This window comes from Babylonia areolata, chromosome 17 (assembly GCF_041734735.1).
Source record: "Babylonia areolata isolate BAREFJ2019XMU chromosome 17, ASM4173473v1, whole genome shotgun sequence".
NCBI lineage: Eukaryota > Metazoa > Mollusca > Gastropoda > Neogastropoda > Buccinidae > Babylonia > Babylonia areolata.
The window spans coordinates 3,269,033-3,284,110 of record NC_134892.1 but is presented as its reverse complement, the minus strand read 5'-3'; the positions used below and the strand labels follow the sequence as shown (position 1 = coordinate 3,284,110).

The 15,078-nt window shown below is 46.8% G+C and overlaps 1 protein-coding gene and 1 pseudogene across 1 annotated transcript; one reads left to right on the top strand and one right to left on the bottom strand.

Annotated features, from left to right (window-relative positions):
- Window positions 1-3,876: 3,876 nt before the first annotated feature.
- Window positions 3,877-5,067, bottom strand: LOC143291384 (leucine-rich repeat-containing protein 71-like). The gene has a single exon (XM_076601224.1). It carries the CDS (start codon window positions 5,065-5,067, stop codon window positions 3,877-3,879), a length of 1,191 nt encoding a protein of 396 aa, XP_076457339.1.
- A 5,963-nt stretch (window positions 5,068-11,030) lies between these two features.
- Window positions 11,031-11,147, top strand: LOC143291794 (5S ribosomal RNA; annotated as a pseudogene).
- Window positions 11,148-15,078: the final 3,931 nt, after the last annotated feature.

Sequence of the window (15,078 nt, the reverse complement as noted above, 5' to 3'; positions counted from 1 at the left end):
TCCGTATGTGTGTTGTTCACGTTCAGTGTGTATGTGTCTCCGCACGGTATCAGTGCCGTGTGTGTCAGTGTTGCAGTGTGTGTGTGTGTGTGTGTCTCTGCGTGTCTGTGTCTGTGTTTCTGTGTGTGTGTCAGTGAGTGTTACTACTACTATTACTACTACTGACTGCTATTAATAATGATAATAATGATTGCGTACTTTTGTAAGTATATTATCATAGCGCCAGTCAGGCGCAAACTCCCCACATAATGGGCTCTAAGCGCCTCATGAATCAATAGGCTACATACAATATGCACAGTAATAACTGTGATAATTAGTTTGTACGGCACCTCAGTGCAGTGGAAAAAAACCCAAAAAAACAGCACGGGTATGTGTATCCACATCAGTGCACCAAGACTGACAATGCTACTAGTACAAATTGCCGCAGATCATGAGGAACAATCTCACACACACACTGACACACACACACAACACACACACTGACACACACACACACACACACACTGACACACACACACACACACACACACACGCCGGCACACACACTGACACACAAACACGGCCGGCATAATTTGAAATATGTCGTCCTCACACACACACACACACACACACACACACACACACACACACACACAGCGCGCACACACACGCATTCGCGCCTGTGCTCACTCACCGCAGTAGGAAAGACGCCCACGGCACCCACATACACACACAACATGACGATTTCAACAGAGGGTAAAAAAAAGTGTTCTGAATTATTTCAATTTATCTCTAATTACAGGTTTTCTTCTTCTTCTTCTTCTTTTCAAAGAGATGGAAAAGAGCAGGATGCAGAATTGTCATGTGGTGAAAACCCTATTGACTGTCACTGTCTGACACCCTGTTATATTGGCTGCCTAACCATTCTAGATTCCGCCTATTTCTCATCTGACCAACTCTCTCTCTCTCTCTCTCTCTCTCTCTCTCATTAATGATAGATTTTGTAATCTAATGTAGAACTTTTTGCAATACTCATGAAGTAGCCTAAGACCTTATATGTTGTATGCAACAGACTGATAAAGATACGAAATAGATCAGTAGTGACCAGATCAGACCAACATTATAGAAACAGCGAATTTGATGATAGAAAATTGCTTTGCCCATTATCAATATGTAAACTTAGTAATCCGGCTGAGGACTGAAGATGAGTTCCATTTTGTTTTGCGTTGTCCAGCTTTTTGTGATATCTGACAAAAGTTTATTCCTTCGAAATATTATCGACAAATATGTGCCTTTGAGTCATACAAAAGTTTATTCCTTCCAAATATTATCGACATCCATGTGCCTTTGAGTTTATTGATGTAGACTGTTTGAGACAGTCATGTTCGGAATTTCTTATGTAATGCATTTAAAGTTCACAGATCGATAATGTAACTGGAGATCTTAACCGCATGATTCAAACTTCAGTTTAATTTCCATAGATATATACATGTGTATGGTTTAATGTTCCTTATGTATCCATGTACCCCCCTTCATGAGGGGCTATAGCCTAATAAATAACAGAAAAAATGTTCGAATTCGCATTCTGAAGTCTCTCTCACCGGCGCGCGCGCGCGCGCACACACACACACACACACACACACACACACACACACACACACACACACACATTGTGAAACGTTTTACTGCCTTTTTTTTTCTTTTTCTAAAAGTCTGAACACAAGAACAAAACAAAATAACGCATGCCAGTAAGTTTAACAAAGAAACGAACAGGAAGCAAAGACACGGGTCTCCTACATGGAGAACGACAAAATTCTTGAGCCAATGAGAAAATGGAACCCGTAAAATGTGAACAATACTGAAGAGCACCAGCAAGTTACCGTGAAGTAATCCAACTGATAACAATACAGCCGGGAACTCAAAATGAAAAACAGGAACCTGAATAACAATTACGCTGATGATTAAGGTTGTGATGATGATGATGATGATGATGATGATCACCATCATACGTTAAGCAACAACACGTTTTAACTCGTTAACAGACTCTTAGAGCAACTAAAAGTTTTCTTTAAGAGTGCGAAAAAATAATTGTAACAGACGATCTATTAGTTTTACATTTCGTCTTAAAAACACTGTCACTCAACTGGTTGAAGTGACTGTGCCCTTGCGATCGACCTACTGTAACACACACACACACACACACACACACACACACACACACACACACACGATATATCGATGTTTTCCCTTGCAAATCACTCTAAAGCATGAAGACAACGTCCAATCAGAGCAAAGGTGAAAGTTCACAAGACCCGCAGGAGTTCGGTGCTGTTTGACGTCACATGACCAACGGATTTCTGGCACTGCCTCCAGTAAGAAAACATTTTAAGTTGTTTTTTCATGTGTGAGCGTATAATGAGGTAACCGACAGCACGAAGGTAAAAGAGGGACCTCATTTTTGCCGCAGTTGGAGAGCCAGTCGAGAGTTTTCATTCAACAAGGTTTGCTGTTGTCGAAAGTACGGTAATGATGACATCAGTCCTTCTAAAAAAAACCAAAAAAAAACCCCCCAAAAACAGCAAGGCGAGTAAATGGACAAGTGTTATCCTCTAATGTCGAGAATGGATGGAGGCCAAAAAGCACCTTCCACCATGTCTGTAGCGGAAAGCATCTCCCGCAGCATGCCAGCCAATGGGAGATGACAGTCTTGCTGCCCAGTGCCAAGGAAGCATAACCTCCCTCCAGTTTCTCGCAAGGACCTGCAAAACTGAAAGAGGCCCCACTGGAATACCAGAAAGCCATAGTGCACAGTTTGATCTGTTTGTTTTGGTGGTGGAGCCGTCAGAAACGCAGAGGACGTGGTGTGCGAAGGAGCCTCATCAGAAAGACATTTGACATGACACGATCCGTGAAGGTCTCATCAGAAAGACATTTGACATGACACGAATTGTGAAGGCCTCATCAGAAAGACATTTGACATGACACGAATTGTGAAGGCCTCACCAGAAAGACATTTGACATGACACGATCCGTGAAGGTCTCACCAGAAAGACATTTGACATGACACGATCCGTGAAGGCCTCATCAGAAAGACATTTGACATGACACGATCCGTGAAGGTCTCGTCAGAAAGACATTTGACATGACACGATCCGTGAAGGTCTCATCAGAAAGACATTTGACATGACACGATCCGTGAAGGCCTCATCAGAAAGACATTTGACATGACACGATCCGTGAAGGCCTCATCAGAAAGACATTTGACATGACACGATCCGTGAAGGCCTCATCAGAAAGACATTTGACATGACACGATCCGTGAAGGTCTCATCAGAAAGACATTTGACATGACACGATCCGTGAAGGTCTCACCAGAAAGACATTTGACATGACACGATCCGTGAAGGTCTCACCAGAAAGACATTTGACATGACACGATCCGTGAAGGTCTCACCAGAAAGACATTTGACATGACACGAACCGTGGAGGCCTCACCAGAAAGACATTTGACATGACACGATCCGTGAAGGCCTCATCAGAAAGACATTTGACATGACACGATCCGTGAAGGTCTCACCAGAAAGACATTTGACATGACACGATCCGTGAAGGTCTCACCAGAAAGACATTTGACATGACACGAACCGTGGAGGCCTCATCAGAAAGACATTTGACATGACACGATCCGTGAAGGCCTCATCAGAAAGACATTTGACATGACACGATCCGTGAAGGTCTCACCAGAAATACATTTGACATGACACGAACCGTGGAGGCCTCATCAGAAAGACAGAGACCATGACACGATCCGTGAAGACCTCATCAGAAAGCCAGAAAGCACGACACGAACCGTGGAGGCCTCATCAGAAAGTACGACACAACACAGGAGAGGCCTCGTCAGAAAGCCAGAGGGATGCTGCATGGCGTTACCATAGTGTTGCTGAGGTCCACAATGGGCACTCTGTGCGCGGGGTCCCTGCACTGCATGCGAGTGTTGATGGCCCGAAGGGTCGCGTCGCTGTTGGGCACGGCGTTCTTGTGGACCACCAGTCTCCGGAGTCCCACGGGCACGTTTGCACAGGTGGCGTGCCACACGTTCTGGTCTTCTATGGCCATCAGCAAGGCCCTCATGCCCCGCGCTCCGATCTGGTTCCGGGACAGGTTCAGGCTGAGCAGGGTCCGGTTGCCCACGATCCACAGCTGTCCGTCTTGGAGACGGGTGTCCACGGTCAGCACTTTGCTGACATCGTCCACAGAATCTTCCCAGACCTCTTCGCTTGCCTTTTTACTCTTCTTTTTAGAACTCTTCTTGGCTCGGGGCGTGTCAGAGGGGGGAGAGGGGGACAGTTTCCTTCCTCTCGGGGCCGCTTTCGGCTTGATGGTTTGGATCTTGGGCTCCTTCACCTCCTTGGCTTCTTTGCTTCGTCTGAGACCGTCCTTCTCCTTGTCTTTGCCGGTTCTGAAGGCTCTCTGATTGTGGTTGGAGGACGTTGGCCTGGGCGAGGTTCTGGGGCAGATATTCTCTTTCTCCAGCCTCTCGGACAGCAGCTGCCGGCGCCTCACCAGCTGCTCGTGCGTCAGAGGGAACTGTGACAAAGCCCCGGACAGCTGGGCGGCACCCTCGTCCCCCACCCGGTTGGACGCCAGGTTCAGGGCCACCAGGTAGCGGTTGAAGCGGAGGGAGGTGGCCAGGTGCCCCGCCCCGATGTCGGTGATGGCGTTGTTGGAGAGGTTGAGCGTCAGCAGGCAGGAGTTGCAGGAGTCTGGGGAGCCCAGGTAGGTGCCCAGGCCGCGGGCCTCCAGGTCGGTCAGTCTGCAGAAGCGGAGCGAGAGGTGCCTGAGGTGGCTGCTCCTGCCCAGCAGGGCCGACACAGGCGTCCCGCCCAGCGGGTTGCCATCCAGCACCAGGGTCCGCAGCCTGCAGCACTGCGGCAGCTGGGCGGCCAGCAGCGCCATGGAGCCGCTGTCCAGCGCCACGTTCCACAGGTGCACGGCCTGCAGGCGAGGCAGCAGGGCCCAGCATCGGAGCAGCACCTCCATCATGGGCGCGTCCACCTTCCAGCCCCGGATGTAGATCTCTGTCACCATCTCCGTTGTTCCCTCCTGCTCCACCTGCCACAGGCAGCGGTGTGTGTGTGTGTGTGTGTGCGCGCGCGCGCGCGCCTTTGTGTGTGTGTGTGTGTGTGTGTGCGCGCGCGCGCTCGCGTTTGTATGTGTAGTAGTAGTAGTCTTCAGTTTAACGTCTTCCACTTTATAATAATAATAATAATAATGGATACTTATATAGCACACTATCCAGAAATCTGCTCTAGGTGCTTTACAAAAACGCTTTTGATAACATAAAACATTATATCTATGTTACATACACACACCAAAATGTGACCACACACACACACACACACGCACGCACGCACGTACGCGCACACACACACGCACGCACGCACACACACACACACACTGCATACATACATTTTAACATACATGTGTATCTAACAGCTACCCTAACAAATACGCACACATAGGCAGGCACAAACTTACATAAACACACGCACACACAATACACATTCATATACATGCATGTAGTTGTGGACCTGCCACAATTGAACTTATTGCTGAGGGAAAAGGTGAGTTTTGAGACGAGATTTAAAAGATGCGAGGGAATCAGAGTGACGGAGGTTATCAGGGAGCTTGTTCCACGTCTTTGGGGATTGAAAAGAAAACGATCTGTGTCCATAGGTCTTACTTCTGACGTGAGGTATCCTGAGAAGTCGAGTATCAGAGGAAGAACGGAGCTGGCGAGACGGGGTATACATATGGATGAGTTCAGAAAGATACTTGGGGCCAGATCCGTTGACTGCAGAAAAGGTCAGAGTGGATAGCTTATAGTCTATTCGATCAGAAACAGGCAACCAGTGGAGAGACTGAAAGAGAGGAGAAACATGGTCAAATTTAGAAGCTCTGCAAATGAGTCTGGCAGCGTTATTCTGAATTCGTTGGAGTCTGTCTAACAGGTATTTGGGAAGGCCGGCCAAAAGAGAGTTGCAGTAATCCAATCTTGAGAGAACCAGAGAGCATACAAGTGTCTTGGTTGCATCGGTTGAGAGATAGTGGCGGATAGAGCTGATTCTACGCAGTTCCAAATAGGCAACTTTACAGATATTCGAAATGTGCTGTTGGAAGGAAAGAGACTGGTCCAGGATTACACCAAGACTGCGAACAGAGGGAGAAAGTGAAACAGGTGTGCTATTGATCAGAACAGAGTCAGGAAAGGAAGGATGTTGACGAAACTTCTTTGGACAGGTTATCATCAATTCAGTCTTATCATCATTTAATTGCAGCTTGTTGAGAGTCATCCAGTCCTTTAGGCCAGCAATGCACTCCTGTGTTTGAGTCACCAGTGCATTAAATTCAGCTATGGAAGCCGACTGATAAAGTTTAAGTGATATTAGACGAAAAAAAAAAAAGGGGGGGGGGAGGTTGGGGGTGGGGGTGGGGGTGGACGGCGGAGCGTGGTGGTGGGAACGGTATTGGGCAGAGGGTGAAGAATGATGTGTGTGTATGTGTGTGTGCACGTATGTGTGTGTGTGTGGTGGGGAAATATACAGAGCACTGGAAAAAGTAAGACATTAAAAGGGGAGACATAGGCACAATATAGAAGGAAACGCTAACACCAAACAACTGTAACAACTATAACAAATGTCCAATTGGACTATGCAGCAAACCTTCTGCAATAGCAGATAACATATTGAAATTGTCTTTTGTGTGTGTGTGTGTGTGTGTGTGTGTAACTCTGTGTGTGTGTGTGTGCGCGCGCGCGCGCGCGTGCGTTTGTGTGTGTGCGCGCGTTTGTGTGTGTGTGTGTTTGTGTGTGTGTGTGTTTGTCGGCATAATAACTGTGGCAACTATCCTTGTCGAGGGTTCTTTGTCGTGCACTACTAACCCCATGCAGCAAGGGAGGCCTCAGTTTATCGCCTCACCCGGAAAGACCAACACACAGATCTCCACTCAAATAAAAAGACCCCCTGCCATTCACACACACATGTGCATATGCACGCGCGCGCGCGCGCGCACACACACACACACACACACACACACACACACAGGTATTGTTCACCTTGCCCTACAGTTAATTTGCCCTTGCTAACTGCCTGACAATGGGAATTTGGCTGAGATTATTGATTTCAGATGGTGTGGGAGTCAGTGATTGTGCGTTTTGAAACAGCATTCTGTTTTTCTCATTTGTAATGCATGGTTGGAATATTGCTTTGGTTTGTGAACCTGGTGTGATCCTCCCCTCGTTGTCCTTTCGACAACAACAACAGCAGTAGCAGCAACAACAATGACAACAACAGCAAAACACGTGAGGGGATGGCAGCAGTCATTACCATTCACCTGTACTCAGTTTCCAAGGTTGGTCGATTTCGTGTCCACACTTGTGACCTTTTTGGTCCCTGCTCTCCCCATGTATACATTCGACTTTCCTTAGCATTTCCCACAGTTCTGGTCCAGTTCTGTCATCTGTAGAAATCTAAGTGGCTTCAGGGATGGCACCCTGTCGCAGTTTCAGTTTCAGTTTCAATTTTTCAAGGAGACGTCACTGCGTTCGGACAAATCCATATACGCTACACCACATCTGCAAGGCAGATACCTGACCAGCAGCATAACGCAACGCGCTTAGTCAGGCCTTGAGTGCGTGCATACATATGCATTTGTGTACCTATCAGAGTGGATTTCTGCTACATAATTTGACCAGAGGACAACACTCTCGTTGCCATGGGTTCTTTTTGCAGTGTGCCAAGTGCGTGCGTCGGTTTGTAGTCTTATCCGAATGACTAGACGTTCGGTTTGATTTTCCAGTCAAACCTGGGAGAAAGGGCGAGAGCGGGATTCGAACCCACACCTGACAGACTCTCTGTATTGGCAGATGAGCGTTTCGACCATTCTACCACCTTCCTCCCTGTCGCAATAGATAAACGAATAAATGAAACAGACTAAATAAGAGCATCGTGCAACAAACAATAAAGAGTGGCACGCAAGGTACACAACGTCAAGTCAACTTCAAGTCAATGCTGCCTACGCCACCGATTCAGCTAGCACACAGGTAAATAAAAGGTACAATTGCAACAAACCCAGATACTTCCTAAAAAGGAAGCTCCGGGCTTGTCCTTATACTGACCATCTGACATGTGCACGCGGCAGCAATGGCAGAAGAAACGTGCGAACACAAATTTATCTTTCTTTTTTTTAATTTTTTTTTTTATTCAAGACTGGCATAACCTTTTAACCCTGATCATCGTTCGTCACGCTACCCCGACCCCCCTAAGGCCCCTGACCTCTGACCTGAATGCATGGTCTGAAGTATTCCGTGGTGTTGGAGGTTGTGGTGAAGGTGGTGAAGGAGGTGAAGGAGGTGGCGGGGTCCTGTGAGTGCCAGTAGGACGTGGAGGCGGACATCCCAAGTGTGTCTGCACACCCACCATGCACTGCAAATCAGCATCTTCGTGATGGACTTCACAGCCCGCGGTTTAAATCTTGAACGTCTTCTTCTTCTTCCTCCTCCTCCTCCTCATCGCCTTCTTCTTCCTCCTCCTTCTCCTTCTTCTTCTACTTCTTCTTCTTCTTCTGCGTTCGTAGGCTGCAACTCGTATCCACGAGTGTTTTATTTTTCCCACCGCGTCTTTCAGCGAGCCGTACTCCCGTTTTCCGGGGGTGTACATGCTGATCATGTTCCTGTTTGCATTACCCGCCGAACCATGGCGTGGATGACGGGATCTTTAAAGTGCACAACTTGATCGCCTGCGTGCGCATGAACGACAAAAACAGCGACATGGACGGAAAGGGACGGAGATGAGGACGCTACACACACACACACACACACACACACACACACACATCCCCCTATACCCCCAACACGCCCCCACTCCCCCAGACGGTCATCCACCCGCACCCACACCCACACCCACGTGCACACACACCCACGTGCACACACACACACACACACACACACACACTACGCACACAACACACACGAGCACACACACACCCACCACGCGCATAACACACACACACACACACACACACACACACACACAGCGACCGACCGACAACTATCCCTTTCTCTCCTCACCACCACCCCTCAACCCCCACCCCCACCCCCCACCCCTGCCCTCATACCCACAAACTGACACTGAACGCGACAGACAGACAAACAGACAGACGTTCTGCTCGGGACACCCACCTGCTGCACGTGCCACCTCGCTGCCCCCTGCCACCCCCACCTCTCCCTCCAGCGACGCGCGCTCCATGGATCGGATGGATCCCTTGATGGAAAGATCCCTACTCTTTCTGACCCCCATCGTTATTCCCTCTTTGGACGGAATCCCCTGTCACCCAGCAAAAAGGGGAGAGGTGGTGTTGGTGTTGGTGGTAGAGGTGGTGGAGATGGTGGGTGGGTGAAGGTTACGAAGAAAAAAAAAAGAAGATGGCAATAGTTATGACTATATTTATGTTACATTGTCGAATGTCACGTCTATTATGGTGTGTGGTAGTGGTGGTGATGCTTATGCATGTTTAGGCATAACACGTGAGTATGTCACATTTTATAATCCTAGAGTGTGTGTGTAGAGATATTCGTTGTTATTTTTGATGTTGTTGTTTCCAAGCAGGTATGCAATGTAAGGGCATATCATGAAAACTTTCACGCTGAAAAGATGTATGCGTACGTGTGTGAGTTTGCTTGCGTATCTGTCGTATCAAATGACATTTTGTTGGGTTTTTTGTGTGTGTGTGCTTTGTGCCACCGGAATATCCCTTACGAGATAACAAAGAATGAACGAAAAAGAATGAAGAAGAAATAGGAAGAGGAGGACTACAAAACAGATTATCACACACAAAAACACACATTAAGCCACACGCACGCACGCGCGCTTACGCGCACACACACATAGACACATGCATATACACACACACTCACATACACACACGCACATAAACACGCAACCCCATCACATACACACACACAGACAGACACAGACACAGACACAAACACAAACACAGACACAGACACACACCACCACCACCACCACCATCACCACCACCAACAACAACAGTAGCACAGCCACACACACACACACACGCACAATCGCACAACCTGGCCCCACCCCACTTCCCAACACACACACACACACACACACACACACACGGACCCACCACAGTCCCTCCTGCGAGAGAGTCTTTCTTCGCCGACAACTCCCGGCGTTTGGATCGCTTGTGCGAGAGGGTCACGTTGACCAGGATGGACCCAAGGGAAGGTCGATGACCCCCCTGTCTGCCCCTGGCCTTCGGGGAAACCTCTCTCGTCACCTGTTTCAGCTGGCTGGCCACCTGCATCATGATTGCATCCTGGGTGGGTGTATTCAGGGTGAAGGGTGGGGGTTGGGGTGGGGTGGGGGGTGGGGGGGGGTCAAGTGGTGGATAGGGGTGGGGGGAGAAATGTTTGGCTCTTTCGGTGGTGGTGGTGGGGGGGGGGGGGTGGGTGGAGGGGTAGAGGGGGTGTAGGGGTGGGAGGACGTGTGCGGGTTTGTATGTGTTTGTCAGTGGGGAAAGAGAAGGAGGTACAGAAGTGAATAAAGCAAAAGGGAGAACCAAAGAAAAAAAAAAAGGAAAAGAAAAGAAAAGAAAGAAAGAAAGTAAGAAATAAGGAAATTAATGAATGCATTTTCACAACAACAGCAACAACGGCAACAACCATCATCATCACCTTCATAGATCATCGTCATCATTTTCATCATAGTCTTCACCACCACTATCTGACATTTGCAAGTGAATATGCTGACGTCTATCTTTTCAGTTCAGTTTTAATCCTTGCACCGAATATGAAATTTTATGTTTTGTGCTGAATAACCCAATTCGGAATGAAATGGTTTTTCTCCTAACGTCTCTTAATCACAGCAGAAACAACTTCACGGCAGGCGAGTTGCATTGTTTGTCACTAATGAAAAAAGAAAAAAAGAAAAGAAAAAAAGAAGAAGAAAAAAAAAAGGAAAAAAAAAGCCAACGGCAATACCACATTGAAAACACCGGTTCTCGACTGATCACCGAAGTTAAGCACCGTCGGGCCCAGTTAGTAGTTGGATGAGTACACCTGGGAACACCAGGTGCTGTTGGCGTTCCTCAGTTTCAGATGTGGTGTAGCATATATGGATTTGTCCGAACGCAGTGACGCCTCCTTGAGCTACTGCTACTAATACTATGGAAAACAAAATCAAATGATTATCCCTTTTCTTCACACATATATTTATTTATTCATTTACTTATTTCTTTTTATTTTATTCATTTTATTTTATTTTTTATTTTTTTATTTATTAATTTTTGTTTGTGTTTTTATTATTTTTTATCATTTAAAATTTTTTTTTTAAATTATTATTTTTTTTAATTATTATTATCTTCTTTTTTTTCTCAAGGCCGGACTAAGCGCGTTGGGTTACGCTGCTGGTCAGGCATCTGATTGGCAGATGTGGTGTAACGTATACGGATTTGTCCGAACGCAGTGACGCCTCTATGAGCTACTGATACTGATACACACACTCACACTCATACATGCAAACACATGATACAGAGACAGACAGGGCGAGACCTACACACAGCTCTATATTCTGGGGTCAGTGCGAGGGTGGGGGCGTGTGGTCACCGAATACCTGTTTTCAGTCGGCAGAGACTCAACAAACATGGATAATACTTTTTTGGAATAAGTGAGAGACAATGACAATGACAAATATTTTAATTGTGATGGCGATCAACCCATACACAAATTTACACACACACACACACACACACACACACACACACACACACACACACACTACGTAGATGGGTGTCCGCATACCCAGAGTTTTTCTCGGTGTTTCAAGGCATTGTAGATGTACATGGCCAGCTTTCTGTTATGTTCGATGTTTTCCACTGATAATATATCACCTACATCAGGTTGTGCTATATTGTGTAACAGTTTTTCGAACAAGTGAGAGAGAGACAGACAGACAGACAGACAGGCAGAGAGGGAGAGAGAGAGAGGGAGGATTTATTCATAAATAGGCCATGGTCTCTTAGAAAGATATTGCGAGAGAGTGAGAGAGAAAAAGTGTGTGTGTGTGTGTGTGTGTGTGTGTGTGTGTGTGTGTGTGTGTGTGTGCGTGAGAGAGAGAGACAGAGACACAGAGAGAGAGAGACAGAGAAAGAGACAGAGACAGAGAGACAGAGACAGACTGGAACACGTAGAACATGCAGTCAAGCAAAATACCAAAATGCAGTATTCACCATGTCGTCTTGGAGTAATCCGCCCACGACCTATCAGTGCAAAGAAAAGGAAAATAACGAAGTTAGTTTTTTTAAGACGTCGTAAAGTTCACAACAGTGGACGCTGAAAGGACACAGAAGCTAAGAAACTGACACGGAAATGTCTTGGGGTGTTCACATTTTCACTCCAAGTCTCGCCTAATCCGCTCACGATCTGTATGCTCAGACTGGGGGGTGGGGGGTGGGGGAATATATCTATACTAAAATCAGTACACCTTGGCCCCTGAAATAGGTTTGACGTTAAGGCATGGTAGAGTGAATCGATTTATAACTCTTCATGGAGTCACATATTTTTTTTAACCAGCAGAGAGAGAGAGAGAGAGAGAGGGGGGGGGGAGACAGAGACAGAGACAGAGACAGACAGACAGAGACAGAGAGAGAGAGATCAAAGCCGAAACGTTTCTTAGAATAGGCCATGACCCGTTATGAAGGGGATGAAATAAATATGAGCAATTTACACGAGTTGCAGACTGGCTCTTATAAACAGTAATATACTAACAGAAAAGCATTATGAATCTGTGTTGTCAACAATAACTTGAATTTAATTCAACAAGAAGTTGTGACAATATTGTTCAGTGTAGAACAGGCCATATCAACGTCGTAAAGCACGAAATGCTGGACAACAAAGCAGAACATGTTGTTACATAAATAACATAAAGGACATAGCTAATTAACGCCGGCATGCAGAATGTCTCTACCGGTAATAGTGTTCTGTGATATCTGATGTGTGTGTGAGTTTCAGTTTCAGTTTCAGTAGCTCAAGGAGGCGTCACTGCGTTCGGACAAATCCATATACGCTACACCACATCTGCCAAGCAGATGCCTGACCAGCAGCGTAACCCAACGCGCTTAGTCAGGCCTTGTGTGTGTGTGTGTGTGAGAGAGAGAGAGATGGTGGCTCTTGTGTGAAATTGCATGAGGCGCAAGCTGACCGTGTCAGGTCAGGTGGCAGGTCAGAGCAAACAATGGCACCGAGACACCACACTGAGCTACTGTAAACGATGTCTGCAGAGCGGATTCCATCCCCGCGCATACCTCGCAGTCAGAAACAGGCTGCTCCCTCTTCTCCTGACAGCCTGTCAGCAAAAGCCACAGTGGGTGTGGTCAGGCAGAGATCTGTCCAACCACCTTTCTGCATTCTTACTGTGATCCCAAAGACTTTCCGCCTCCTCTTTACGGACCTTTTGGTTGGTGGGTGGGTGCAGAGGGTTGGAGGGAGGGGGCTGTACAGACAAGGACAGCCCTATAGTACACACTGGGGCAGCGTTTAGTGAGTGCAAAAGTGTAGAAAAGATCCACAAATATGATAATTTATATGCATGTACTTAAGGCCTGACTAGCGCGTTGAGTTATAGTGCTGCTGCCTAGCAGATGTGGTGTCGTGCCCATGACTTTGTCCGAACGCAGTGACGTCTTCCTGAGAAAGTGAAAGTGAAACTGAAATTGCTGAAGGGGTTGGGGGATGGAGGAGGGGGGGGGGGGGGGTAATAAATGAATACCTTTGACGACGAAAAGGGATTTTTGCGCGGAACGACTTCAGGTATGTAGGTGAATTGGTACTTTTTGCATAGTTTTACGAAGTCCTCCTGCACACACGCACACACACACACACACACACACACACAGACACACACACACACACACACACACAGACACAGACACACACACACACACAGACACACACACACACACACACACACACACACACACACTATCAGAGTCTCAAATAGTTTTTACGAAACTTCTCGGAAAATTCTTGTGAATGTATTTTTGATAATTTCAAGATGTTATCTGCTATTGCAGAAGGTTTGCTGCATAGTCCAATAGGACGTTTGTTATAGTTGTTAGATGTTAGTGTTTCCTTCTATTATGCCTATGTCTCCCTTTTATTTTTTTCCAACGTTCTGTATCTTTCCCCACCACACATACTGATGCGAAAACACACACACACACACACACACACACACACACACACACACACACACACACACACACACACACAGAGGCAGATACACACACACACTACAAAGATGTACATGAACATTAGGTTATTACATTACTTCTTCCTCCCCACATCCTCACATCATAACACACACACACACACACACACACACACACACACACACACACATTCACACACACACACATACACACTACAAAGATGTACATGAACATTAGGTTATTACATCACTTCTTCCTCCCCACATCCTCACATCATAACACACACACACACACACACACACACACACACACATTCACACACACACACACAGACACACACACAGACACACACACACACACACACACACACACACACACACACACACACACACACACACTACAGAGATGTACATGAATATTAGGTTATTACATCACTTCTTCCTCTCCACATCCTCACATCATAACACACACACACACACACACACACACACACACACACACACACACACACACACACACACACACACACACACAGAAATGGGTTGGGAGGCAGGGGGAGAGGGGTGTGGTCAAAGGAGTGAGGGAGAAACAGACACACGTGGACAGACTGACCTACCGCGGCAGACGAGAGAGAGAGAGAGAGAGAGAGAGAGAGAGAGGCTGAGAGACAGGGACAGATAACAGAAAAAAAGAAGGAAAGAAAAAGATTAAAAATAAAGATAAGAAAAAGGAAGGAAACCTCACGTGCCTTGAACCGACCCTCCAATATGCTGGAACACTCCTCCTCAATAGTTTGGATTGACGGCT

Excerpts from the sequence above, each read along its gene's own strand:
- LOC143291384 (XM_076601224.1), bottom strand. The coding sequence starts at position 5,067 with ATGGTGACAGAGATCTACATCCGGGGCTGGAAGGTGGACGCGCCCATG.